At 43.4% G+C, this 27,765-nt stretch overlaps 1 protein-coding gene across 12 annotated transcripts; it reads right to left on the reverse strand.

The window, feature by feature from the left end:
• LOC125760352 (uncharacterized) lies at positions 1 to 27,765 on the reverse strand. Of its 12 annotated transcripts, XM_049420313.1 has the most exons (8): positions 26,669 to 27,313; positions 25,883 to 26,023; positions 19,717 to 19,789; positions 11,042 to 11,109; positions 9,818 to 9,904; positions 5,517 to 5,621; positions 962 to 1,063; positions 1 to 203 (listed from the first exon to the last, which is right to left on the reverse strand). In XM_049420313.1, coding segments are annotated over exons 2-8 (453 nt in total). In that variant the 5' UTR covers positions 25,899 to 26,023; positions 26,669 to 27,313; the 3' UTR covers positions 1 to 201. The 12 variants fall into 12 exon arrangements, 2 of the variants coding, with proteins under 2 accessions (XP_049276270.1, XP_049276271.1); XR_007417909.1 differs by lacking the exons at positions 1 to 203; positions 962 to 1,063 and adding an exon at positions 4,403 to 4,639 and having other exon boundaries at positions 19,722 to 19,789; positions 26,669 to 27,311; XM_049420314.1 differs by lacking the exons at positions 9,818 to 9,904; positions 11,042 to 11,109 and having other exon boundaries at positions 19,722 to 19,789.

The raw sequence follows: 27,765 nt of genomic DNA on the forward strand, positions 1-27,765 counted from the left end.
AGTCAATTCTTTTATAATTTGAAACAAATTGACACAACGTCTTCAATTATTTAGGAGACTATGCAGATAAACATGACCATTGTATTTCTGCATGTTGTACTTTCGAAAAATGTCATCAAGCCTGCTAAGCAATATGGTGTTGTAAAAGCTCCCAATGGTCACGGCTAGACTTAACTGCAGGTGAGTTCGTGCGTTCCTCAATCCTGAAAAAAAAGAAGGTATTCAAAGTGTTGATCATTTTCTCGCTACAGACTACTAGAGATTCATGGCGAGAAAGATTGACCTTCAAACTTTCTTTACATTTGTGTTCGCACAGTTATTCGCTTACTAGATATCCACAACAACCAGAAAAATTAATTGTACACATGTCATAACTATATCTTGAAGGGATCATTTCGTAGCTTCACCATTTTAATTTTAAAATAATTTGCCTACCAATGTTGTAATTTATTCAGAAATATTTTGTAAATTTTTATTTGGCCATTAAAGTCGCTCGTATCTTTAGGCTCCCTAATAGATTGCATTAATTAGACAGACATACATTCTTGGGCATTTTTATAAAATCTTCAACGACTTTGTGAATCAATAGCGCTATATATTAGTCTTGTAATGGTACAATGACCTCGTAAAAACTATTTATTACGGTGCAAAGATAGGAGGCCTGGAAGCATGTGCCATGTTTTTTTCAAGCAACGTATTCCTCCCTCATGCATAGCATTCATTTTTATACGTGCTCGTAAAAACACGTCAAGAATTTCAATCAGTTCCTCGTATAACACTGCGGCACGCAAACTAAACACCGCAGCTTGGTGTTGGTTTGGCGTAAGAAGCACTTGCCGCGGTTTCCAGAGCTACAAACATTCTTTGAAAAATTGCTTTAGCGAGAATATCGTTCGCATAACATTGGTTGCCGGAATGCGTGGACCGTTATTCTTTTTCGGAGGTGTCGTAAAGTACTTACAACAGTAGCAGTTACATTCACCATTAGCAAAGTTGCATTTGGGAAAACGACCACGCTTGCATCTCGTACGATTCCATGGATCACATGGCATGTTTGGAGGTGCTGGAAGGAAATTGATCGAGTGGTAAAAATATCGTAAAATTTGTTGTCACAGAACTCCTCGATGCATGTTCTTAACAAAGCGGTTGTGTAACTTAATGCCGAACCTAGATTAAGCCAATGAAACCAATGATGGTAAGCAGAGGGGATATCAATTCTTGTTTTCAACTGTAGTTTAAGCAATGCAATGTTACTTGAAAGGAATGAAGGAAAACGAAAAAGCACCCCTTCTGTCGGTGAAATACGAACCCACAACCATCGAATTAAGCTTTTTTATGACTTTACTGAGGAATGAAATAATTGCTAAAGGCCGGAAATAGGAGATTAAACGCTTGTCGCCTTTTTTTAAAGAAGGGAATAATTTTTGCTTTTTTCAGGGCTGTCGGGAAGAACCCAGTATCAAATACAAATGTTATAATATACCACAATGCATCACAGAATTAATGAGCTATCAGTTTCATGTCGACAACAAAGAACTCATCGAGACCAGCGCCTGTATTCCTAACACTATGCATAACGGTCAACGCTTCCTCGGGTGACATCGGATAACGAAAGAATGAATGTGGTAATAGTGAGTAAGTGCACTCGAGGGGTGCTGTCGACTGAGGAGTATCAATGCCGAATGAGTCATTAAAAGAGTTCGCGATAGCAGATGGGTTTTGGATCACACAATTCTCTCAGTGAATCAAGCTCATATGTGAATGTATCATGGTCCTGCCAAGAAAATATGTTACAGTTTTCCATTGCTGCTTAACGTCATTTCCGGCTCGCTTTATTTTATCTTCGAAGCACTTTAATTTAGTGGCTTTAAGTAACTTTACTAATGTGTTTGAGTATTCTTTATAGCGCCTTTGAAGGTAAACCCTGAAAGGGGACGTTTTCGTCTTTTTGTATAAGTTATTCCTTTTCCGCAGACATTTTAACAGGTTAGGTGAACACCATGGATTAATTGGGACAAGGCACTTTTTTCTGCTTACTACTATTGTTGAAGCGGCCGTGACAGCATTGGAAATGATGGAGGAAAATTGTCGGCAGGCTATTTCAGAATTTTTGCACTTCTTAAATGACAACCAATCACACTGCTCGACGATGTTAACGGATGATGCAGTATTTAGGTTAGTCTTGAAGCATCCACTTATTTTATTATTACTCGAAATGCCTATACTTGCATAAGTATACTTGCAAAAATGATCTGTGGCAGAGACCTCGATGACAGCTGCTTCAGGAGTACTAATGAGGTTAGACAATATGTGATCTATAATAGTGCCATTGCCATGAAGTGGAACGCGAGCGGGTGCAGTTATGAGGCACTCATAACCATACCCACTGAAGTAGGAAATGTATGCAGAAACCTTTGCGTTGGTGTCATCAAGAAGATTGATATTCATATCTCCTAAAATAATCACCCGCTTGCCTTCTAATGACAGAGTTTTCAGCACCTCTCCTAAAGCTAGGCAAAACTCCATGACAGATGACGACGGTGAGAGATAGATGCAGCCAACAAGTAAATTCTTAGTATCTTGCGAAAAATCTGGTTCATGAAGTTCGATCCACACGGATTCACAACCAAGAATATTTAGTACCAAGTCCAGTCGCCTATGATAGTGAAGTCTTGATGATATAATAACAGCTGCTCACTCATGTGCATCGTCGCTTCGATGACAGTATTCAGAAGACTAGGAAGGAAACCTAAACAGGGCCTTGTCATATTGATATAGCCACGTTTCACTGATGCAGATGATAGAGAACTGGTGAGCAATAGCTGACAACAATGAGCTAATATTATTATAATTTTATCTTATACTTCGAGCGTTAAGGTGAAAAAGGCCCCAAATGGTTGAGACATCCGTGACGAGAGTTCAGACGGTGCAATATACGCTATCCTGAGATTAGATAGACGCTACAGCAGCCAAAGTAAAATATATCTAGGAAATAATGGACAGGTCAAGCTCTGATTTTATGCGAAACACCCTGGTGTCAGGAGATTTCCTTGCTTTTATCTGACAGTTATCAGTCCGAAGAAACGCCCACTGTTCCTCTTTTTTAGAACAAGTGCTTTAGAAGAAAGCTTCTTGTTATCCGGTGAGAGGTGATCATTAAGAAAGACAGCATGGGTGCCCTCTCCAGAAAACCCAAGAGCACGTGTGTTCGAACGAGCTTTGCGTGCCTTCCTAACAAACTCGTTATTTTGCTCTCGTGAACAGAAACGGGCAACAAGGTTCTGTTGTCCAGAGTTTAGCTGGCACTCTGTGAACAACGTCAAGATAAGTGCCAAATACAGGACAATCCATTTTTTTACTAATTAACTCCACTATGGCAACACAGTCCTCCCCTTGGGAAGAGGCCATGCGCTTGATATCGACGTTATTCAGCCGAGTGTACTGCTCCAAGGTCAGCCGCCTTCTTCTTTAAAGCCTCATTCTCATTTTTCAAAGCTTTGTTAGTAGAACAAAGCTCTTGTTGTTGAATACGGACTGTCTCCACAATGTCATTAAGCATTTTCAGGCCAGCGTTCATGCCCTTAACCTCTGAATTTACAGCACCGAGATCAAATCCCGATTCTTGAAGCTTCATTGTGATGTCAACCACAACTCTGTCAACGAGCTTTGTCAATGGGCTGTCAAATTTTGCCTCAAGGTCTTCGATTTTCTTAGCTAATGCGGCATTCGTAGGCATCGTGATGCCACAAGCAGGAAACTTTTTGAAGAACACGAGTGAATACACGAGCATCCGTATAATACAAAGAGCAGTAGCAGCAGCGGTTGCGGTATAAGACAGAGCTCAATAACAAGGGTTGAGTAAAACCAACTGACCTGTAGAAGGCAGGAACATCAATTACACGAGTGTTCGCATCCGTAACCTCCACTGTTCGCGAGGCATGATGCCATGAACATGACGCCGCCATTGACGGTACCATATGACATCATCATGACGTCACCTATCACCAGAATGTATGACGTAATAGTGACGCCATGATGACGCCACATCATGAAATCCCATGATGACGTCATCGCAGGACATTGTCGCTTGATCAGTGGCCGGCCGATCACGGAGGCTGTGGAAAAGCTTGTGAGGTGCGGAAAGCTTGTAATGTCTGCGATCACTGAGGGAATGGAAAACCACGTTAGGTGCGGAAACTTTCGGAGGTGGGGGGCGCAGGGTGTCAATACATCGACTGAGAAGAAAAACAAGATGGCGTTCACCTTCGAGTCACCTTAGGTGACTGCATAAGAAACCCCGTGAGAAATTTTTTTATTTCTTATTCTTACATATGTCCCACTCCCCTGAGATGTTGAATAGTATTGCAGATTCTATAAGTAAATAAATGAACAAAACAATATATTTGCGACGCAACACACAGCTGTTTTATTTTACGAAAAGTTCGCACAACTTTTCATAATAATTAGGAGGCCATGGTGACGAATCTGATTATTTTACTTCCTAGTTTTATATTTCGGTGATATCTAATCGAGATTTCTGTGTATTGCGGTGTTCTGAACACCTGGAGTGGTGATTATTTACCGTAATCAACCTGGCTTTAAATATTTTTGGCGTTTGTGTTTGCAGAAGGTCCCACTTCTGTAACAAAAAGAAAACAAAAACATCTGAAGTGCTTACATCACTTTATTTCGATATGCCTGCGTCAGGTCTTGAAAGCTTCCTTATATGTGCGTAGTTATTTGCGTACAACACATCCGCAATAGCCGCAAAACGTTGATGTTGCACACATGTCATAAACTCTCTTTTGCAAGAAATATTTTGTTGATTTGCCATGTCGCATTTCCAACCCTATATATTTCAGTGATGTAAGCGATGAAGAATTATTTCGCCAATTTTTCATTTGGTCATTAAAGTCACTTAATTGAATGCGTTAAATAATATTATACACATTCTTCAACACTTATTTAGGTTTATCACTGCTTTAGTCAATCAAAGAGAATATTATATCTGTTTTGAAGATGTACAATAGCCAAGCGAAAACTATTCACTAAGGTGCAAAGTTCGTTTGCCTTCACGTGTCTGCCATATTTAGCGAAGCGATAAAATTCTAGGTTATATAGTATATTCATTTTTATGCACGCCGGTAAGAATACGTCTAGATTTTAAAGAAGTTCCTCGTGTAGCTCTGATACGTACACTAAATCTTGAAGCTTAGTGTTGGTTTCTCGTAAGGAGAACTTTCCGCGGTTTTTAGAATTACAGGTAGTGTCTGAAAAATTGCTTGATTGCATACAATCTCCGTCAACGTCGTCACCTTGCTAGTATTGTTCCACATACGCTAGTGTCGACTAAATGAATTGTACTCTATATATATCATATATGAATACACTTGGCAAGTTTCTTTAAAACCAAAGCGATAACCTGTGGGCAACCAGCTAGAAAATCCTTGGTGTAGCAGTGGTTGCTAGAGAGCGTGGGCCGTTATTTCTTTTTGGAAGTTTCGTAGAGTACTTACAGCAGTAGCAGTCACATTTGCCCTTCTCATAATAGCACTGTGGATAGGGGCCACCAAGCCTGCATTTAGTATGATTCCATGGTTCACATGGTCTGTTGACACATGCTGGAAAGAAATTGACCGCGCGGTAAAAATGTTGTCAACACTGTTTTCGTAGCACTGTTCGATGCACATCGACGACAAAACAGTAGTTTTACTAAAATTTCAAATCGTATGTATAGTGTATTGTTCACATTGTAGGTAATTTGTGTACTTAAGGTATAAAATAGCACAACAATATGAGTTTGACGTGCAAGCGTACGTGCTACATCTGTGAACTCGGCATCGAGGATTGATGGATCCTATGAGTGTTTCCTTTATAAAGGGCCGTTGCAATGTGTGTCACCACGCTCGACAAAAAAAATACTTCGCACTATTTATTTCTGTTCTTTCTCTCTATTTTTCTACCACCAATACTCTAACTCCTTTATTTATATCGCAGGCGTGTTAAGCTTTCCATTGTTGTCCCTAAAACCCAAGGCTTTATGTAGGCTCGTGCCCAAACACACAACTTGGTGGATATCGCCACACTCAATCAGAACATGCTCCGTCGTTTCCTTAGCTTCCCCACAGTATGTGCATTCTTCTTCTTGTTCACTAATAATAGTAATATTAATATCGAGACTTTAACGTCCTAAAGCCACGATATGATTATGAGGGACGCCGTAGTTGCGGGGCGGGAAAATTCGACCACCTGGGGTTAATTAACATGCACCTAAATCTATGTACACGGGCCTCAAACATTTTCGCCTCTATCTAAAATGCAGCCGCCGCGGTCGGGGTTCAATCCCGCGACCTTCGGGTTAGCAGTCGAGCGCCAGAACCACTAGATCACGATGGCGGAGCTTCTTCCTCACTGAATCTCGTGTTATAACTACGCATTCTAAGGCAACCTGACCTCGCTTCAACAAGTAATGTGTTTTCCTTTGAGCTATCATAAAATGCCTCCCTCCTTATTTCATTTTCACCCCGTTGAGTCCGAGAAAAATAATTCCATCTATAAGCAAAAGAGAGAGGGAACAAAAAGACAAGGAGACGAAGCATCGTGGAGGTGACGGAATATCGCGATGGATTTAAGGAGCCCTCCCATATACGACATGCTGGCATAGTCATATCATGAGTTTGGCGCGTGAAACCCTGCAATTATTATTGATATATTGCATGAGACGTTCGAAAACGCGTTGTACATCGGAACAGAAAAAAGTGGGGAGGTGCGAAGCATGTATGGGAGGGTGTTTCAGCTCCACTAAGGTGAAAACTGGAAGGTGAAAAACACATGGTGTTTTGAGAGAGATTTATTTAATGCGAAACTAGAGGTGCCAAGCCTGAAACTTGGCATATACGGAGAGGCGTTTCCGCTCCACTAACGTCGTCTGAAAAACGGCGTCGAAGTGCAGCTTACCCAAAGGTGCTTCTTCTTTTCTTATTCTTTGCGCAGTTATCCTTCATTCCATCCGCGGTAACTCTAAGAGCTTCGCCTTGCCTCGTTTGTGAATGCATTTTTGAGGTCACTCTCCGCACGTCGCTTAAGCACATCTTCGAAAGATGGCCGTACAAACGGCAGCGATAACCCCTCGCTTTCGTCCAGCCACAAGCATTCCTGTTGTGGTTCTTACTTCCGCAACGTCGCCCCGCCACGGTGGTCTAGTGGTTATGGCGCTCGAGTGCTGACCCGAAGGTCGTGGGATCGAATACCGGCCGCGGCATTGCATTTTTTTGTGGAGACAAAAAGGTTTGAGGCCCGTGTACTTATATTTAGGGGCGCGTTAAAGAAACCCAGGTGGTCGAATATTCCGGAGCCCTCCAGTGCAGCATCTCTCATAATCACATCGCGGTTTTGGGATGTTAAACCCCAGGTATTATTATATTACTTCCGCAGCGTCCGCGTTTTAACACCGGTTTATCCGCACATGCTTGTCGCGCATTAACCTTCAGCACCGGAACAAGGTCGGCTGACATCTGCTCTGCATCATTTTCAGCTGATTTTGCCGATATGGCTATTGCTTCGGTGTCTTTCAATGCCAAGTTTGTTTGCGCTCGCAGCTGCTTCTGCACAGAGCTTGAACCGACTCCGCAAACGATTCTGTCGCGAAGAGTCCTTCCTGGCATGCCACCGAAGTTACAGCCGACCGCGACAAACAATAAATTTCAACGATAAACTTTTCACTGGGCTCACCATCCAATTGGCAGCGACTGGAGAAGCGAAAGCTTTCCGTTATATCATGAGGCTTGGGGTTAAAGTGTTTGACTAAATCTTTAACTGCTTCTTCGCAAATCAGCGAATTAGGTTTCCTTGGTGCTACTTGACCTGCGAGCACTTGCACGACGCTTGCACTTAGTGCAGCAGCAAGCAATGACCTCTTATTTTCTGAGTCGATGACGCTAGTTGTCTCGAAATAAAATTCCGCGTCCGCACTGTCGGCCTTCCAGTTGTCACGCTGGTCATCGTACTCTGATAGTTTGTGATGAGCCATGGTCGGCTTCCACGCAATCGTTGTTTTCTGTTTAATGACCGGCTTAACAATTAATTCATCTTTCCCTTCGGGGGATCTATCCCATCTTCTTCGCCACTGCTGCATAGTTACGACACACGCGGCGTGTGTACTGATACGACAACATGAAGTTGACAGGTTGGAACATAATCGTTCATTCCTCCCAGATGGTAGCCTATACATAGCAATCTAAAATGTGTGTGTGGGGGGGGGGGGGTCAGGGGAGGGGGGGGGGAGATAGCAAACAAGATATGCATGCGCCACCAGCGCTTGCAGAGTAGTTCGATAGAGACTAACGTCCGTTTACAACAGTCTTAGTTTTCTTGCATCAGCCAACAAAAATGAATGCTCTGCTACTGCCCTTGGGAGATCATGCCGTGTGTCCTTTCAAGTAGCAATATATCTTGCTAAAGGTTAATGTCACATATACCTAAATTTTATTGAATAGAACCTTTAGAAATTCTTACTCGCGTACTGTGCATTAACATTTGTACCGCAACACGCGAACTTCTGCGAGATTTTAGGTACTCATTGAAGTTCTGAGATTACAGCAGTGCTGGGCGTGGCCAGATAAAAGCGAACATTTTGCCCTGGTCACCGTTCCTGATTTTCATGATATTTACTTTAAATGCCGGTTCCAAACCCAGGGCTATAATTTTCAAGGTAGGCGAGAAAAATTGTTTGCCTGACAAAATACACACTTTTCTGCCACCGAGAACACTTTTCCCAAAATATCGCAATTTTTGTACTGAAAATTGGTGTACCTCTTGTTAACAATATTTTTTCCTAGCAGAGAACAAATGTAATGATACCTTAGAAGTATTTCGATTCACTTTGCTGCGAAGGAATTATGAGGAAAATCACAAGCAAATTAAACTGCTGAAATACCAGCAATTGAGGAATTTCTTGCTTTAGGGAAGTTAAACAGCTCATAATAAATCTGGGTGGAGGCGGACTTTAGTATTTGCGCTTTCTTTAGAGACAATTTTGTTAGGTTTGAGTCTCACCGTTGTAGTTAAAACATTTGCTCAGCATAAGCGATTTGCCAGAAGCACAGAAATCGGAAAGTAGCATTCAGAAAAACATGTCTAATTATTTTTAAAGCAGTTCTGCCGAACTTCGCGGGATCGAATCGCGGCGACGACGGCTGCATTTCGGTGCATGCCAAATGCTAGAGGCGCGTGTACTTAGATTTGGGTTCACGTTGAATAACCCCAAGTGGTCGAAATTTCCGAAGCCCTCCAGTGAGCCGTCCAACATAATCATATCATGGTTTGGGGACGTAGAATCCCAGCAGTTTAGTCAAAATGCGACACTGCGCCCAATTTGATCACCTCAGTAAATTATAGTAATCTGTATGATAAAATGCTCTGTGATAACGCTTGCAGGGACATGAACATAGGCATGCGCACAGGGGGGGGCAAGGGGGGCGGCCGCCCCCCCCCTAATGACCTAAGAGGGGGGCGCAAAATCTGCCCCGTACATTGACCCTTCTAGTCACCTAAGGGGGGGGAGCTGCAATGAACCTTTGCCCCCCCCCTCCTAATGGGGAACCCCGTGCACGCCTATGGACATGAATGTAAATAATGTTTCCTAGATTGGATGTGCAGTGACAAAACTGTAAATCCTCACGAACGAATGGGCTCAGAAGTTAAAAAGCGCAACAAAAACAACGAGCTTTTTACATACGCTAGTCTTCCTATAGCAAACAGCACAACATATCTGTGCCCATTGTAAATGGTAGCGCTAATTATAAGTGCTATGCCTTACCACATCCACACTTGCATTCCCCGTTTTTTAAATGTAAACATGACGGCGTTGTCTGATTCCAACAGCGCACGACGCACGTAGGGTGGCCTAAAAATTGTGAGATACATGAAAACATTTCCGCATCAAAAGTATTCTTTCATTCGAGAGATACTCCAGTTTTTTTAGAACACCTGCTTTTCTAATAATTAACCATAAAGCAATAGACCTGCGCACTTTAATATTGAGCATGCTGCGTTCAAGTAGAAACTCTTACGGGTTTTTATTTATGATTTAGCATTTTTCTCAGGCAGAGGTAAAGCAGTTGATATTTCACAAAAATACACAAAAACGAAACAGATTTTTGCTGTTTTTCAGCAAAAAACCTAAAAAGTGTAAACTCTTCGTTAGAGCTTGACGAAAGCTTTATTTGAGCGCGAAAAAGACGAAAACATGAGCTACAACAGGACAAGCTCGATTAACAACTGGCTAATTGCAATGGGTTGCAATCAGACATGCAGGATAGTGATGCGCAGACGAAACGATTGCATATCAAGACAAGGCCACGTATCAATCTACGGACTTGCCGCATCGAAATATTTATCTGCTCTTATAAATGGAGATGGGTGCGTTGCTAGCACTTTCCTGTTTCTTTGTATGATACGCCTCCTAGAGACCACGAGCTGATTTCTTATGGCTGCTACCTAGAATCTTGGCTGCGGGAAATATCGGCTCACACGTGCATTTTCTGCAGCGGGAGATAAGAGTGAGATAAGCTTTTTTGATGCAACATGTCCATAGCCTGATAAGTGGTGTTGTATAGATATTCACTTGGCTCATCTGCGCATCGCTATGCTGTATACCTCTTTTCAATCCATTGCAATTGATCAGTTCTTAGTAGCACTTGTCCTGTCGTCTGTCCTGTGTACGTAGTTTTTAGCGCACAAATGAAAATATCGCCAGTTATTCACCCAGTCACCTAGCAACAAAAAATTGGCCGCGCATCTGCGTGCTTTGCTGCAAATGTCGTCTAAAGACGATAGAAGAGGTGCTGCGTGAGATATGGACGCCATCTGGCAATACGTCGGGAAACATGAGTGCTGTGTTGCGGGCTCGTAGTCCCGGCGCAGCAGCAGGTGAAGACCGGCGGCGACCAACGCGACCGGCGGGGACGCCAGCCAGCCCGAACACGCGGTTTGGCGCCAAGCGCTGAAGCAGAAGAAACGTCCGCACTCAACGAGTACTCACCGCACACTCTTTTATTTACACGTCGCCTGGGTAAAACGGGAATGCCAGAGCGGCGCCCCATGGCATTCCTACAGTGCAATACAGAACCGAAACCGAAACACAACAATGAGCTCGTGCAGAGGGCACGGAGGAAGGCAAGTTTCAGTGCAGTCGCATTTTCAGCGCAGCTTAAGAAACTAGGGTCTTTAGAATTACGTATGTAGGCATTTTCTAATAAAGGAACACACCATCTAATACTTACCTAGTGATGTTGCGCCTCAGATATGCGTAATGTTTGCTTTTTGATCGACAATGTACACAAGTATGAACCTAGTCAGCCGTTCAAGATGGCTGGCCCTTGGGCAAGTGGTTCGACTTTGGCCCAGTAGGTGAATCGAGTGACGTGCCGACAAACAGAAAGACAGACAGAAAGACAGACCAAAATTTCTCCGTTTAAGTATCCCAAGAAAGACTATCGTCTTTAATAATTGGGGTACACTTAAGCTTCGCCTTTAAGAGTTGAACGCGATAGCCATACCCTGCCCCTAGTGCGCACTTCGAACCCTACGAGTGTTTAAGAGAATGCGCGCACTAAGGTGTGCGCCTTATGTAATAGGTAGCATGCTTTAAACCAGGAGCAATTATGCGCGAGAAACTTTTTCGAAGTTGCGATGCACCCACTACGTGGTCTTAAGGGGATACGCGCAGTAATGTCTGCCTTTTGCAATGGGTGGCTGTCTTTGCACCACCAAGTCTTTATGATAGTGACATGGTGTGACGCCCGATGGCAATGTACGCTTGTATCACGCAATATTACTGCGATTTTACATCTCGTACTGTGACACCTGTACACAGGACGCGTATTTTTGGGAAGTATGAAAGTTACTTTCAGTGTCGTTCCAAGCAGAGGCGTGGCTGTATGGTAGAACACCTGCTTGCCACGCAGACCGCCTGGATTCGATTCGATTCTCATTCGGACCCAACATTTTTATTATTTATTTTATTTGCAGCTTTTTCGATTTTTCGGTCACCGACAAGATGATTTTTCGCTCACAGCCAACGGCGCCGACACCGACGAAGACGGCGGAATTTCTGCGATACGAGCTCTGTAAGGCTATCGCGTTAAAATTCGTATTAAGCATATTTTTAGAGCGTGTGCATTTTTGCTGGCTTCAATACGGCAGATTCAGTAGCAAGGGATAAACAATGTTTGATGTACTTTTGTAAGCTGAAAGCAGAAACAAGATTGCGTTCAGATCTCAGTTTTTTTGGCCACTGTGAAATGTTTAAACTACGAATTCGAGTTTGATGACTTGCTAGTAGCCCCGACGTTATACAGCGCATACATTCTACAATACCTTTTTATAATTATACGATACCATATATTTCTTACTGACAGCTGCCTTGAATTCCTTGGGTTTTGTAATAAATAGTGTTGAAATATTCTTAATACGAATGAAGAGTCGGCGAACGAATGCACATTCATTGCATAAAAAAAAGAAACTAAATGTAACTGTCGGTTTAACAAATATCTTCACTTGATCTAAGCTCCTAGACCAAAAGTGAGTGACCGCTACAATTCAAGTTTTTCGCTATCTGATGACATGCTCACGATGCTCATTCGCGAAAGAATTAGCGGATTCTCGCTACTGTGTGCGTGACCTAAACATGGATTGAATTACAGAACAGTTGCAATTGGGGGTTGCGACAGTGAACAAGCTTTACCTGTAACAAAAGAAAGCTCGGGAATGTTACCCGATCAAAGTTAATCGTGGCATTTCGATATTTAGCATCTTTAGCAGGATCGTTTTCTGTGTGGTTGAGCTTGTAACGATAAAAACCATCACTATTTGGATCCACGGGGGCGTACCACCGAAATGCTCGAAGAAATGCTGGAAGAGAAATGGTCTTCAATCACACGAATTGTGAAAGTCCATATAGGATCAGTACGTCCGAATATGAGCGCGGTAATTTTCGATGCCACTGAGGTCTGCTGATTGTAGCGCCACCTGGCAGCGGCGAAATAAACTAAGCCGTTGCATTTTCTTGTGTTTCGCGTCTCAAGAAGGATCGGCAACATTGCGGCATTGATGATACGAGCGGTGTGTTTACGTTCGTGATTTGCATTTTGCGGAAAACATTGGGCCACATAGCTCTCCGACCTTCTGGACAGTAATTATATTCCTTGCCACGATAGCTTGTTCAATGACTGCTAACACTGCAGCGATGCGGTGCATTTTTTATCATTGCTCTCAGGTAGCTCGTCTTTTCGCTTAGTATGGGAGGTTAGTCCATAGCTTTATCTGGGATGCTGAACTGCGTATTCCAATTGGTATCATTGAAGAGAGAGAGAGATAATAAAATGAGAGAAAGGCGGGGAGTTCAACCAGAATTGTAGCTTCCGGTTTGCTACCCTACACTAAGGGGAGGGGGAAATGGAAAGAAAGATGGAAAGGTAAGCGGAGAGAAAAGCAGGAGTGCGTAAAAAATATAAACAGAAGGTAGGTGTAGACATAAGCGTGCGCAGGGTTCCCCTTCAGGGGGGGCGAAGGTTCGTCGCAGTGCCCCCCCCTCCCTATTATGTCAATGTATGTGGCTGCCTTTGCGCCCCTCTTCTCGCCCCCCCTACAATGTATAGGGCTGACTTTGCGCCCCCCCTTCTCGCCCCCCTTGCCCCCCCCCCTGCGCACGCCTATGGGTGTAGAGCGAAATTACTAAAGCCTATTCAATAGGCCACTGGCACGCAAAAAGTTCAGTAAGGCAGTTCGGGTCGGCATTCTAGCACTGACTGTTTTGACAGGGATCTCTCGTCAAGGCGGTCTGTGCGAGCTGTAGCCCTTTCGGCCCTGGCGGTGTCAATTGACACCACCGCACAACATTTCCCTTAGCACCTCGGAAACGGAACCAAGACTGCTAATTCTTACGGAAATAATTCTTCAATGATCCCCACTGCGATTGACATCAAAATTGCGGCATGCTTGCGGAGCTGGGAGCCACAAAGCGGAAGAAGGTTGATCGAAGTCATGGGTGACGCCGAGGCGGGTCAGCTGAGGTGTGTAAGCGACATGCCATTTTCAGGACGACGTAGCGAAGTTGTTTTTAGGAGTACCACACTGACAAATAAGTGGTTGGTTCCCATTTTCTGTGCTCTAGTGAGTAGCAGGAAAAAAGAAGCAATTTTTCTCATTAAATAAAAACAGGGAAATCTGATGACCTACTTTGAATCCATGTGAATTAATCCATAAATACTTGCACCGCTGGCTCAATTTTTCGTTTGTGTTCTTCTGAGGTCGTAGCTATTAGGAAAACACGCACAAAGAAGGTCCCCGACCAAAATAAAAAATCCAGAGCTGAAAGGGGTAGCGAGGGCAGCGACGAAAGAACGTGGTCTATCGTTTCATCGCTGTCACACTGACTGCAAGCAGCACTGTCTGCCATGCCGATTCGGAAGGCAAAACATTTAGTGAAAGCAACACGAAGCCACAGTCGGCAAAGCACCGTTGCCTTGAGTTGTGAGAGTCCGGACGGAGGCCGAAATCGACGACACGCGTCCAGTCTATGCAGTCTTGTTTGCTGTAAACTTGGTGTGTTTCAGAGAGATTTTCTCTTCATCGGCAATCACTCGAAATTTCATTGCAGCATCCGTTCTTGACAACGGGATGGACTCTTGTACGCCATCTTCGTGTGTAGTTCGAGCAACTGCGTCGGCATGTTCGTTGCCCAATATGCCGCAGTGACTTGGAAGCCACTGAAAGGTGATCTCATGTCCTTGCACGAAGAGTTGATGGAGCAGCTCTGTAATTTCCAACACTAGTTACTCGTGAGCAGGGCTGGGCAAAGATACTTTGAAATTGTATCGCGATACGATACAAGATACTCAGGCAAAAAGTATTGGAGATACAGATACAAGATATTGCCGCACTAATTGTATCCGATACGATACTTGGCAATTGTATCTTAAGATACTTCGATACATTCTCAAATTTGTTATTATAGATCCATACAATGTAGCAGCAAACGCCTATACACAAAGATGTCTCCTTGAAAATTTCTGAACTGTGACCTATTTGTTTCACTTGCATGAAATGTCTGTTAGTATCTCAAAAGTTTTGCCCTTCTTGCTCAAAGTACATTAGTTTCCTTCCAAAACTTATTGGGGCTTGTTTTAGCTTGTTCACAGGACAACTCTTTATACACTTCGCTGACAGCGGTTCTTGCTTGTCATTTTTGTAATTGATGGGAGTCTCTGCTCAACTTGCCGACCAGCTAGCGGGTTGCCATGTAATCACAATAACGTCAATAAGAAGCCTTCGCACGACGGCGCAAATACCGGTGTGGACTTTTACCTTGTCTGTAAAAGACAGTTTGCACAATACCGTATATCCGGTCAAGTGTACAGCAGCAACAACTCTATAAGACGTTTTTTCTTCTTGGGGGGGGGAGGGGGAGGGGGTAGTGGCCCGGGGAACGCATGGTGTATACGGGGCTTGCGACCGTTCGCTAGCGGCCCGGCCGGCACACATGACCGTCTCCGTTCCATTTGTTTTTGTTTTCTAAATAAGTATGTTAGCGAGCTACACAGACATGACTGGTCTCAAGCATTTCTTTCGTGAGGAACACGTGGTCACCATGTGCTGAAACATAACCGTGGAACAAAAACTCCATATTTCAATCCGCGTCCAGATTTCACTCGTTATGTACATCCGTATCGTTGTTTCTGGAATCCGGACTCAAAATCCCCTTCAGAAATGACCTATATATGAGATATGTCAAAGGCCTCCTTTCAAATGGCAACGTCATTTTGTTCAAACTCTCTCCGACCCCACCATCTTCACTGTCCCCGGGCCTTTGGAGTTAAATTTCGCGACTGCAGCCCACCGGCTATGAGCTGAGTTTGAGACCCCTGTTGTATATGTAGATGACGTAAACCTGCAATGAATTTCCATGTTCTACTTAGCTGCTGGCGTAAGGGATTCTTTGTTGATATACTCACCAACGTGCAATTTTTTAGCAATTTTTCTTGAACGAGAGAACATGTGCAACACAGAAATGTCTCAGACGTATACTGCGTAGCTGCACGAAGCATCGCAGGACACCGCCGCTATTCGCGCTATTGCCGCTTATAGCGCCCTTTACGTAGCGATTAGTAATAAGAAAAATATTTAAGAACGCCTAAAACCGGAAAACAAATATAAGTAAAATAGAGAGGTGGTTGTTTATCAAACATTCACATTGAATGAGTACAAAAACACGATACAGACGGCGCCCTTAAACGCTATGATCACGAAGTATCGTCAACTTACCTGTTGGGACCAGGCCCGTAGCCAAAAATTTTTTCGGGGGGTGGAGGTGGGGGGGAGGGCACTTGCTGAAAACCTTGACTATTTGAGAAAAACACCTATTTTCATTATTTATTTTTGGTATAACCACCTACTTCACCAAAATTGCGGGGGGGGGGAGTGGCCCGGGCCACTCCCCCCCCCCCCCAACCAAGCCCTTAGCCGCCCCGCCCCCCCGGCTAAGGGCTTGGTTGAGACAATGTGAAATTCAGTGCCTATGGAAAATTGCCTGAAACGGCTCGTTGGGACGCTCATGAGTAAAACGGAGCATTCAGTAAAACAACGTTTCTCGAATCCCCTTCCTAACATCTTTAAGATGGCTCTTCCATTTTTATAATGCAAGCTCAATTTCGCTATTTTCTTAATCGGTAAGTAGAATATTTTGTACTGTATACTCAAGGCACGTCCACATAATAATATATTTGTTTTCAAAATCGCCTTGGCAACGTGTAAATGTGTAAACAGTAGTAGAAATAAAGCAGACAGTTAGAAGAATAAAAGCAGCAATCTTTTTTTTTGGGGGGAGCGCGTTACAAAAGACATACTGCAGTGACCAGACCGGAAAAACAGTGCAGAGACCGAGGTAATGTATGTGACGCAAAATTACAGCTAAGAAAGCACTTGTGCCTTGTGCTAATAATCGAATTATGATTTCATAAATTCTTTGAATAAATGCAGGTGGAAGTGAAAAATACCGTACGCCAAGATATTTTCTTTTAGGTAAACGCTTGCTCTATTAGATCTAGCATCAGTACCTGTGGTGCTAAAGTTGTTAGAATCTTATTTGCATATAAGTTAATTCATCGCATGCAAGTCAAACTTATATCCTCGAGATCTTTTAAATCGCTAATATGTAAAATCCACGCGACGCAAATCAGCCCCATTCTTGCACGCATCACATTTCGTTACGGATCAAGACGCAAAAGAATCTACGCGGCGCAAGACAGTGGCTATGAGCAAGTGTAGCGGCATTGGAGCAACTAAAAAGAAAAGAAATCGAGAAAACAAAAGGTACGTGGGCTGGGCGTAGACGTCCGCGTGCTTGTCTTCCTGATCTACCCTCACTGGACGACTCTGGCGTAATAATAACGTCACTGCCCTTAGACTTATTCAGATCGCTTAGAGGCACCAGTACCAGCTAGAGAAGCGGAGTTTGGCCAGCGATTATTGTTTCGCACGGCTGTGTTGCGATAGAAGTATCTTGTATCTTAAAATACACGATACATTATCGAATGTATCGGAAATACAGATACAGATACTCGTCTTTCGAGACGTATCGCGATACAGATACAAGATACCCAAAGTGTATCTAAGATAGTATCTAAGATACATGTATCTTCGATACTGCCCAGCACTGCTCGTGAGGTCTCCGGCGAAAGGCGAATATCAGGCACTGTAGAGCTGCCTTGGTGTTCTCGAACATGCTCCATTTCTTGGGTGGTTGATCATATACTTTAAGTGGGCTACGCAGAGCAGCAAGTCGATGTCATCTGCTGGGATAGCCTAATCTGCACGGCGCTTGTTCTTGCAGGAAGGATCGCTGACCCTGCATACCCATCCACGGTGGCTGGGGCGTCAGTACATAGAGGGCTATGCTCGCAGTACGTTTCATACAACAAAACAAAAGAAAGCTGCTTGAGCGCTGGAGAAGGAAACTGTGCTTTTGACCTTATACTTGGAGCCGTGAGTCGTACCTGTGGATGAGTCATACACCGTGGGGGAGCTGGAACTCTTGCTGGAGCTGTATATCCTGTTGGCAGGCGTGTACGGTAGGACAAGACTGTCTGGCAAAATGAGGCACGAGGTCAGTGTTCAGGCAGAGAGGCTAAATGATGGGTAGGGGCACGAGCTAGATGGCTCACGTGTGCTCTGAGCGCTTCCATTGCAATATGCGTCTTGGCCGGGTAGTCATCTGCGACTGCAATGGTCTCAGCTGTTGACGAACATCGTGGTAGTCCCAGAAAAACTCTAAGAGCCATAGCCTGAACGCTTTCTAGAGCGCGAATATTGGTTCTGCAGTTATTGGTCAGCACAGGCAGGCTGCATTGCAAGTAGCCGGGAAAAAGCCTCTGGTACAGTTGCATCTTTGCATGTACTGAGGTCGCCCAAGTTTTCCCTCCAAGGTACATAAATAGATGGGCAATGCCCGTCAGGTGCCTCTTTAGGTAGGCCACGTGAATACCCTAGCAGAGGTCGCTATCAAAGATTACGGCTAATATTCTGTGCGTCCTGACATAAGGTATGACTGGGCCGTCAATAGATATAGCGTATGGTTTCGTTGGCTTTAGGCTAAAAGCAATGAATGCACATTTCGCTGGCGAAATCTTGAGACCTTTTTCATTGAGGTACACCGATACCAACGTCGCAGCTCCCTGAAGCCTCGCGCGTACCTGAGGCCGGGTCACGCCAGATGGCCAGACGCAGATGTCATCAGCATGCATTAAAAGCTTGACCACACTCGGTAGTCGTTCCACAAGACCAATAAGTATGAGGTTGAAGTGAGCTGGGCTCAAGACGCCGCCTTGAGGAACTCTTCGGTCTGTGCGATGTTGGGAGGTTGGTCAATTTTCAGTGTTCAGAAATAGAGTTCTTTCTTGTAAGTAACTGCGTATTGTAAGTATCATTGAGAACTCTAACGATATTTGAAGGTAACATAGCCATTATTTGCGCTGTTTCGTATTCCCGGTAAATATTGCTTGGGTGTGATAGGTTTGACTGGTGCCCGAGAAAAAAGTGTAGATTAGCGCAGTTCTTATCATTGCTATCTTCCGTTAGTCCATGTCTCTCCAACGTTACAGCCAAAATAAACTGTGTTTCCTATGCCCGACAGAAGGGTGTCCTGCACAAAGTGCTATCTATGTGAGAATAATTAGATGAACTGATAAATATTTTGTTTTGCGCTTGAGACGCCTATCGGCATGTCTGTCCTCTCAAACAAGAAAATCGACGAGCAAAGTTTTGAAATATAAAATAACACGACCCCTATGGACATGTTGTTAGAGAATTCAAATATATGAGATGTATTTTCTGCAAGAGTTTGTGATTATACGAAACTTTTGCGAACGACATATTTTATGTACTGGCCATTCCTGTATAAACTATTTACTCCTTAATCAAAATCTAAAATTACAACAAAATAACAAAAGAATATTCCTATAGCTGAATCACGAGAAATTAGCATACATATTTTGTTGTCACCTCAATTCACAAGAAAGAATATTTTGTGTCGGGCTGTTCATTTTCTCAATGAATAAAAATACGTATAATATAAGTATTGTTATTTAGAGTGTCTTGCTCAGTTTTTTGAAATTGATTCATATTTGTAATAAAATTTCCCGTAAATAAATATATACTTACGGTACCTTGTGAGTACGAAAGGTGTAGCGAAAAATAAGAGACTGCACCCGAGCCATAGTTGTCGCATGGTGACCTTAAATAAAACAATATTATCATTTCTTATGACTTCACATGGAAACATTTTATTATGATAGCAAGTAGCCCACAAAAAAGGAGTGTACAGCCGAGCAACACCAGATCAGCGTTGTTGTTTTATAAACAAAGTAAGCTGTTGGTCATATAAAGACTACAAGGAACGGGAAATGTATGAGTACGAATATGTGAGATGGTTAAACAAAATTCTCTTGCTAAAGACGGAAGCGCCGCAACATAATTTTTACCTATTGTGTGAGATACCCGAGTTTAAACCTTCGTGGCATTATCGCCCATAATTCCCATTTAATTTCTGATGGGGTGTGTTTTGGCACGTGGTCACCGTTTTCGGAAGAATCTATTTGCCTAGGCATTGAAAACTACTCAAAACTTTAACCGACCATACATACAAAGCATATACGCTTATTTTATTAATTTCTTTATAATATTATGCAGCTTGACAATGAATATGGTCTGCACGATTACGAAAGGTAAAAGTCAAATGTCGATGGCAATACCTAATGTTGCGTCAGTGGTTATCCACCAGAAACGCCTAGATATGCAAATTAGTGGCACTAGCTTTACTCTCCCTGTATACCAACCTTCTTACGCGCCTTTGGCAGCTAAATGTAAGAGTCTTGTTCTCTGACTATATTTTTCTATATTATTTCTATGTTTTGCTGTCTAGGAAACATTATTAGTCAGAACTAACAGACAATAATGCCAAGGAAAGTATAGGGGACTTTATTAGTAGTAAATGTAATATAAACGTGAAATGCTCGGACGCGTTATTCGAAGGTCGCAGGTTCGGTGCCTGCCCGCAGCAAGCTATCTTTTCGTCCACTTTTCTTTCTTCACATTTACATTACATTTGCTACTAATAAAGTCCCCTATACTTTCCTTGGCATTATTGTCTGTTAGTTCTGATTAATAGTGTGTATAACAAAGAAAAACGGGCCCTTAAAATTTTCACTTCTTTCCTTCATGTCTAGGAAACACCACATTTTTTCTTGAAAATAGATTTTCTGTTTCCCTTTAGTTCACGTCTTCCTGATCTTGCGGCATATGAATAACGGCATGATTGCTTTCTTTGTATTGGCGCATTGTGAGAATATATGGTGATGCTTCTCCGGCGCTAAATACGATAGTTGTGGAGATATACACTGCATTTTTCGTAGTTTTCAACAAAAAATACCTGAACTGAGATATTCAATTATCAGTGCTGCTACAGGCAACAAGAAACCCAACCGAAGACTAGAATGTGCTTGTCCTAGTAGCTGCAAGTCTCCATCAGGATTTTTCTGCTGAATTATCAGGGAAGTAATGTACTTTCCAGAATGTGGAACACTCTGAACAATTTGTTGATTGGGTGTACTACTGCATGCCATAAAAACGAAACGCAGATATTCCATCCTCAATTTTGTGTAAGTGGGTCCAGCCCAGAAAAAAAGACAAAAAGCTGTTGAATATCGCAACAGATAGTCAGGGTATACTGCATACGTAGTACTCCGTAGAGAATGGAATGTTGGAACAAGAAGAATCCATAGGGCAACGACGGCACAAGAATGTGCGAAAAGCTACAGGTCAGAAAAAGCAGGAACGTAGTGCTTGGACTACAAATGGGAGCTCTCGTTTGTTCCGCGTTTGGCTTTAAATATGTCAGCGCTACAGAAGCCAACTAGCCCTACAGTCCGGCCTTTTGAAAAACCTGAAGCTGCATATGTCACGAACGCCATAGCTACAAATTCCTAGGGAAGAGTTGTAACCTCTGCAGCTATCCCTGAAACTGTGTGTGTGTGAGAGAGAGAGAGGAAAACAAAAGGGAAAATGCAGGGAGGTTAACCAGACACCAGTTCCGTAGGCTACCCTACGCTGGGGTTATCGGAAAGGGGAGTATAAAGGGGAGAGGGTTAATTTGGAGGGGTCTTCCATGTCTTATACTTGGCGCGTTCCACTCCGCCAGACAGAACCTGCATGCCAGGTGACGAAGCTGCGTTGCAGCGTCTGTACTTGAAGAGGAATCGGAACTATGTGCTCCTTTTGATGGGATGTGCGAGACGCGTTGTCTGCGGGAACATTGCCTCTGATCCCGCAATGGCCACTGAAAGTCAACCTCGTGGCCTTTTTCTTTGTCGCGGGGATGAATCTCGAGAATTTTGTACCTGAGCTGTTCGCTGCATCCGCGACGGCTGTTTTAAACCTTCAACAAGTGCTATTAAGGTACCACAATTGCTCAAGCTCTAACAGGGGTGATGAACAATCAGAAGTAACAAAAGATGCACTGTGTCACTTAGAATTTTTTGTTCTTAGCAAAATACGCGGGGCTAGAAACGCCATGTTATTACGCCGTTCGCAATGAACGCAGCCACCTTCTTTTGCATCCACGTTATCTAAGTAATACATGGTATTCCCAAAACCACCATATTTTTATGGGGCGCATCGCAGTGGAGGGCACCGGAAACTGTGGCCACCTGGAGCTCTTTGACGTACTCCTAAATCGAAGTACACGGGCCTCTAGCATTTCGCCTCCATAGAAATGATACTTCGAAGGCCGAGATCAACCGGCCACTTTCGAGTCAGTTGCCGAGCACCACAACAATTGTACCAACGCAACGACTACGTAAAGGAACCTATTTAAAATGAACTTTACGCAATATGCGCGGTAAATCGAAAGTTGCAACACCTTGGTCCTTCCTAATATATCATTCAGTCTTAAAGGGGCCCTGCACCCATACTTTACCCTCCGATTTTTACGTCGGAACGCGTTTCTTGTATCGTCCTGAGATGAATTCAAAAAGAATTTTGGAGATAGACGTACGGAAACGGAAGTTATTGAACTTAGAAATTCAAAATAAAAGCAGACGACAGAAATTGACGTACCCTTTCGTATTTCACTCGCCCAGTGACGTGTCACTGGATTTTTGTCTGCTTCCAACCAAAACGCGACTTACATTTTGCCATACCGGACCCCGCAGCACATGGTGGCCTTCTAGTCGCAAGCGGGCGCCGCTCCTTTTGACGGCTTCTGTGCCGCACAAGTTAGCAGATGACTGTATCAATGTATGCTGACATGAGAGGGAAGAACGGTAGGCCGGTAGGCGGGAGGACGTTCGAATGTTTCATCGGCCGTGGGAAAAGAATGAAACGAGAGTCCCCCAGTTTCGCTGCTGCTTGCGCAGCCAGTTACCGCGCACCTATATCGAACCATGAAGAACGTGCACACAATCAAGTTTACTCAACATAATGCTGGCAGTTGACAAATACCAAAGACGACACCAGTAGTTGATGGTAGGTATGCAAACACACCTAGACACCTCAAGCAAATGGAAAATCTGTGTAAGGAAGAAATGCAAAGCACAGTGTATTGATGAAGGCTGCTCCTTGAGTAGGCCGTTCGGCAGCGCCATCTGTGTCGCAGTTTGTGATAAATTAAAATCGATGCACAAATTCGTGTCCTTTTCGCAGCTGTAACGAGCGTTAAACACACTAAAATGAGTAAATTTCACATATTGATTGTGCCGCAAGCGTGTACTTATATATCATTTATTTCCCACCAATCAAAACGAACAGCATAAGTCACGTACGCTACCTCACTTACTGTAACAGAAATTGTCGTTGTACGACGCTGCAATCGGCGCGGAAACCCATTTCGGAAGCAAATTAAAATATCAACACTTCGTTCTCGCCGCTTTCGTTGGTGCCACAGCAGTTATCAAGACCCATAGAAAGCAAACGGCCGATAGAAACAACTTGCGTAATTGAGGGTGCAGAGCCCCTTTAACGCAAGGTGACCTAACTATGCCGATCAGGTATACGTATACTTGCGGTATTTTTCCTTCTAAAGCATTGCCCAGCCCAGTTGTAGAGGAGAAGGTAAGGTAGGGGAAGGCGCTGGTTAAAATGCCGCTGCTTGTGTGAACACTATATTGAAACGTTCTAAAGCACATTTAACGAATCACATATAAAGTGGACAGGCGAAACACCTTTGCTTTTTTCATCGCACCAGTTCACACATTTTTTATGCTTTGTTACTGATGCCAGCGTACATTATGTTGTGTGGCTACGGTACGGGCGCGAACTAGCAATATGGTAAAAGTGCAGAGGCTTTAGTCAGGCGTTTTTCTACGTATGCCTTCAAATAAATAAATTCAGTTGCAATTCTCGCATAACCGTGAACCAGTGTTCGAGTGAAAAAGGTGACACAATGTGTTGAAGAACGTGGAGGGCATGGGGAAACTTACTGCGCTTAATGCTAAAATTATGACGCGTATCGCGGTCACTGACCATCTATTACCAATAAAAAATATTTTGTCGCGGAAATTTAGAGCAACTGTATCGCACCTTTCCAGTGTCAGAGGAATGGGATATTGGAGAGGTTGAGGAAATGAGTATTTAACAAGTTATGTCTTTGTTTCAAACTAACAAAATTGAACGTATCTTCACACACCGCGAATACGCGTATATAGCATATCTCATTCAGAGCTATGCCGAAAGAGTGTGTTCTTTACGAGCACATATTGTACTCAGCACTTTGTCATAGACGGCACGTTAAGAATGAGTACAATCATTAGCAACAACGATATATAATGTTGTTAATAAAGATCGAACAGAAAAAATTAGTAGTGTAGACAATCGTCCTTCCGCCGCCAAAAAGGGAATGAAAATATAGCGACAAAAGAAAAAAATTGTTGCTAAATTGTACATTTTTGGAAAGTTGCTAAATATTTACTAAATTTTAGCCTAACAGCACGGAGGCTACTGTAGCTTCTATGATGCCAGCGCGTTTTTGTGCGCGAGTTGTTACTCAGGGTTACGTTCTGCGTAAAAATGGCCACCAGCCGACTTGCCTTGTTTAAGATGACTCTTTCTTGCAGATGAGTAAGAAAGTGACGTGCGCAAGGCACTATAAATTTGTGTAATCCGCCATTTTTTGTTCAGCCCTCTGCCGTTTCTGTAGGGCTTCAGAGAGGGTCGGGAGAACCTTTATTGCCAGAAAGAAAGCACCCGAGATGAAGGGGCATCTCGCGGCTTTTCCGCTAGGCGAAGGGCGCAAGCGTTTTAGCATCGTGAAAGAGGCGGATTACGATGAGGGGAGTGGGGGTGAACATGTGTGGTGGCGCGCGTGCTCGTATAATTAGTGATGTACGCGGGCTGCGCAAAGATTGATGTTCAGTATATGAAAATTTGGTAGCTATATGTTACCCGTGTTTCACAGATGTTTGGGTGGTCTGATTGAAGGTCGACGTCAGCATATTCTTGCCTGATAGACGTCGACGCGGCTTTTATCGAAGCTGGACTGCGACTTACGAATTAGGACAACGTACTTGTCTTCAGGCTTATGCGACCAGAAGAAAACGAATACAGTAACGAAGCACCGCGATCGAGTGGTAAGGCGGTTATCATATCGAGACTGCGTACAGAGTATGCAGAGATAACAAAAGAAGGGAGCGTAAGAATAAGATAAATACAAAGGTTTGTCGACGCCATTTTTGAGTATAGCAAAAGTGAATATTGGAATTTGCTTGTAATATTCTCTATGGTTTATCTGAGTGGTGCGCAACTGCTGTGTTTGTAAATATTGCGAGAATAGCATTGCGAAGGAATGGCAGAACGGCGAAATGTGGTTGCAGCACAAAAATGGCAAAAGTGGTTCTAACGTCGGATGAACATGCAGCGACGAAATGGCTGGAAGTGTGGATCTCATCCCCGCGTTAAAATCACACACTTCTGGACATATCTATATGTTTCTTTTGTTTTCGTTTTTGTAATTCACAATGCACAGCGCACAAATGAAATTTCTTTCCCGCTTGGTTAGAAAACTTCCTGTTTGCTATTCTCCAGTGTTTCTTGTAACGGTCTGATTGCGCAGCTTGGGAATATATAAACCTGTGGATCTGCCTTCAGTAAAATCAGTTCTCAATTGTCGTCTGTGTTCGTCTTTCTTTCTTTTGTCATTTTGTGCTGCGCTCATTACGATGAATTTAAGGCCAAAGCCTCAGATGCCTCACCAAACGCGAAAATTGACCGTCGGCGCCCGGCGGCGTGAGGTACAACACGAGTGATGCAAGAAATCATTTTCACGAGATAACCTCACCATTTGAAGTCATCATGACGTCACAAATCGCCAGAAACTTGTGACGTCGTCATGGCGTCACTGCGACGTAACGTGCTGGCGTCATCACTTCACATAGTAGCTTGGTCAAGGGTTGCAAAACCATGCTAGGAGCCTCCGATCCTGGAGGTAGTGCAAAGCACATTAGGTACACAAAGCTTCTGGAGGGTGGCGGGGCAGAATCAGTGCATAGAAAGAGAGAAAAAGGAACTGGCGTTCGCCTTCGAGTCGTCTCAGGTGAATGCATCAGGGAACCTGGGAGTTCAATGTGTAAGTACCGACTGGCTCAGCATACACCTCTTTTAAAGCCTTTGTGAGTAATACAAATATGTGCTCCGGTGGCATCAGACTAGAATAGAAAAGACCCGTACTTTCTATGGAGGCTTACTGGGGACATCGTTGTGACGGTGGAGCATAAGCTCTCTATAGAAACCAAGTAAGGCGACAAATGTAAATTATGGAGTATTGCGGATACAGGAAAAGTCAGGCCTTGGGAAAGTCTAATACTGATCGAAACACGTAATTATGCGATGCGCTTCAGTGGCTGCAGGATCTACCCTCTGTTGGAAGTTAGCGTTTGCGCGTGTCGCAAGTTTTTTTTTTTTCGTCCCTTGTCTCGGAAATTTGCGCTAGAGAAGAAATCATGGACTACCAAGTAGCCAAAACATTCACAATATTCTCTTGGGAAATTCGGGCGCAGCCTTAACTCACCATCCTCAATATGTTTCAATAAAGTTATAGTGTACGGGTAAGTGCACGTATACTCACTATGGAAAAAACACGAGAAGTCGTTGACAAAGCGCTTGCAGAATAACGTTGCGGTTACAGTTCTGTGTTAAATCTCACAAGAGATAAAATTCTCAATTTTCTTCCTATCAGCGCGGCTCACACATTTCGCAAATCCATTCGATGTGCATCTGTATGCTGTATGAACCTGTCTGTGTGTTTTGTAATACTGAGAACATAACTGGCAGGTTGAGAAATCATCTACAGTACTGTGTACATTCGATTTCAACATCGACAAGGGCGCAAATATTTAAGTACAATGGTATAAAATGAAGCAGTGGTTCAAGTGTCCGTCCCCTAAAACAATGGCAATATATTTTGTTCTGCAGATGCCGACTGCAGCCGCCATGCAATATCACGACGCATTGTTGCGTCCCTCTTCGCGGCAGTCAGAAACAAAGAAATGAAGGCACGGAGTCTGGACAATCCCATTATTAAAGCGCAATATTAGAGAATACATAGAAATCTACCCATACACACGTACAACTGCGGACAAAAGTTTTAAACAGGAATTCTTAAAAAAGCTGCTCTCTTCTGCGAATAACCATCTAGGACGTTTCCGTTGGAGGTGGCGAAGAGGCGTGGTGAAGATGATTAATAAAGTTCACCGATTGAAATGTCAAAGTGAAAAAAATGCACGAAAGGAATAGGCGGTGAAGATATAAATTTTTGGCATAAAACAATTTTTTACTTCAGTAGCAAGGAAAACGTCGCGTAATTCGAACATGTTGAAAGTAGTCAAATACCTCGTGGTATATCGTTGTATTGTATAACGCTGCGGTAATTTAAATATATTATTGCGACCGGGATTACTTATATTTTGTCCAGGAGTGCTAACATTGTCTCTACTATTTATATAGCCGTAAACCTGCATTCTTAGAAATACTCGTAGCAATATGGCAATTGCTTTTTTTTTAGATTTGCTAGCACGTGCATGAGGTTGTTGTAATAGAAAGGGCAAATAATGAGTTGCATGTGAAATATTTAGGATGGTGTGCTTCAAAGGATACCTGAGCGTAAAAAGCTGCCTGCGGTGGTTCACATCCCCTTTCTATGAAGCAGCCGAGGAACCGGTAGAG

Source organism: Rhipicephalus sanguineus, chromosome 11 (genome assembly GCF_013339695.2).
Source record: "Rhipicephalus sanguineus isolate Rsan-2018 chromosome 11, BIME_Rsan_1.4, whole genome shotgun sequence".
In the NCBI taxonomy this organism is placed as follows: domain Eukaryota; kingdom Metazoa; phylum Arthropoda; class Arachnida; order Ixodida; family Ixodidae; genus Rhipicephalus; species Rhipicephalus sanguineus.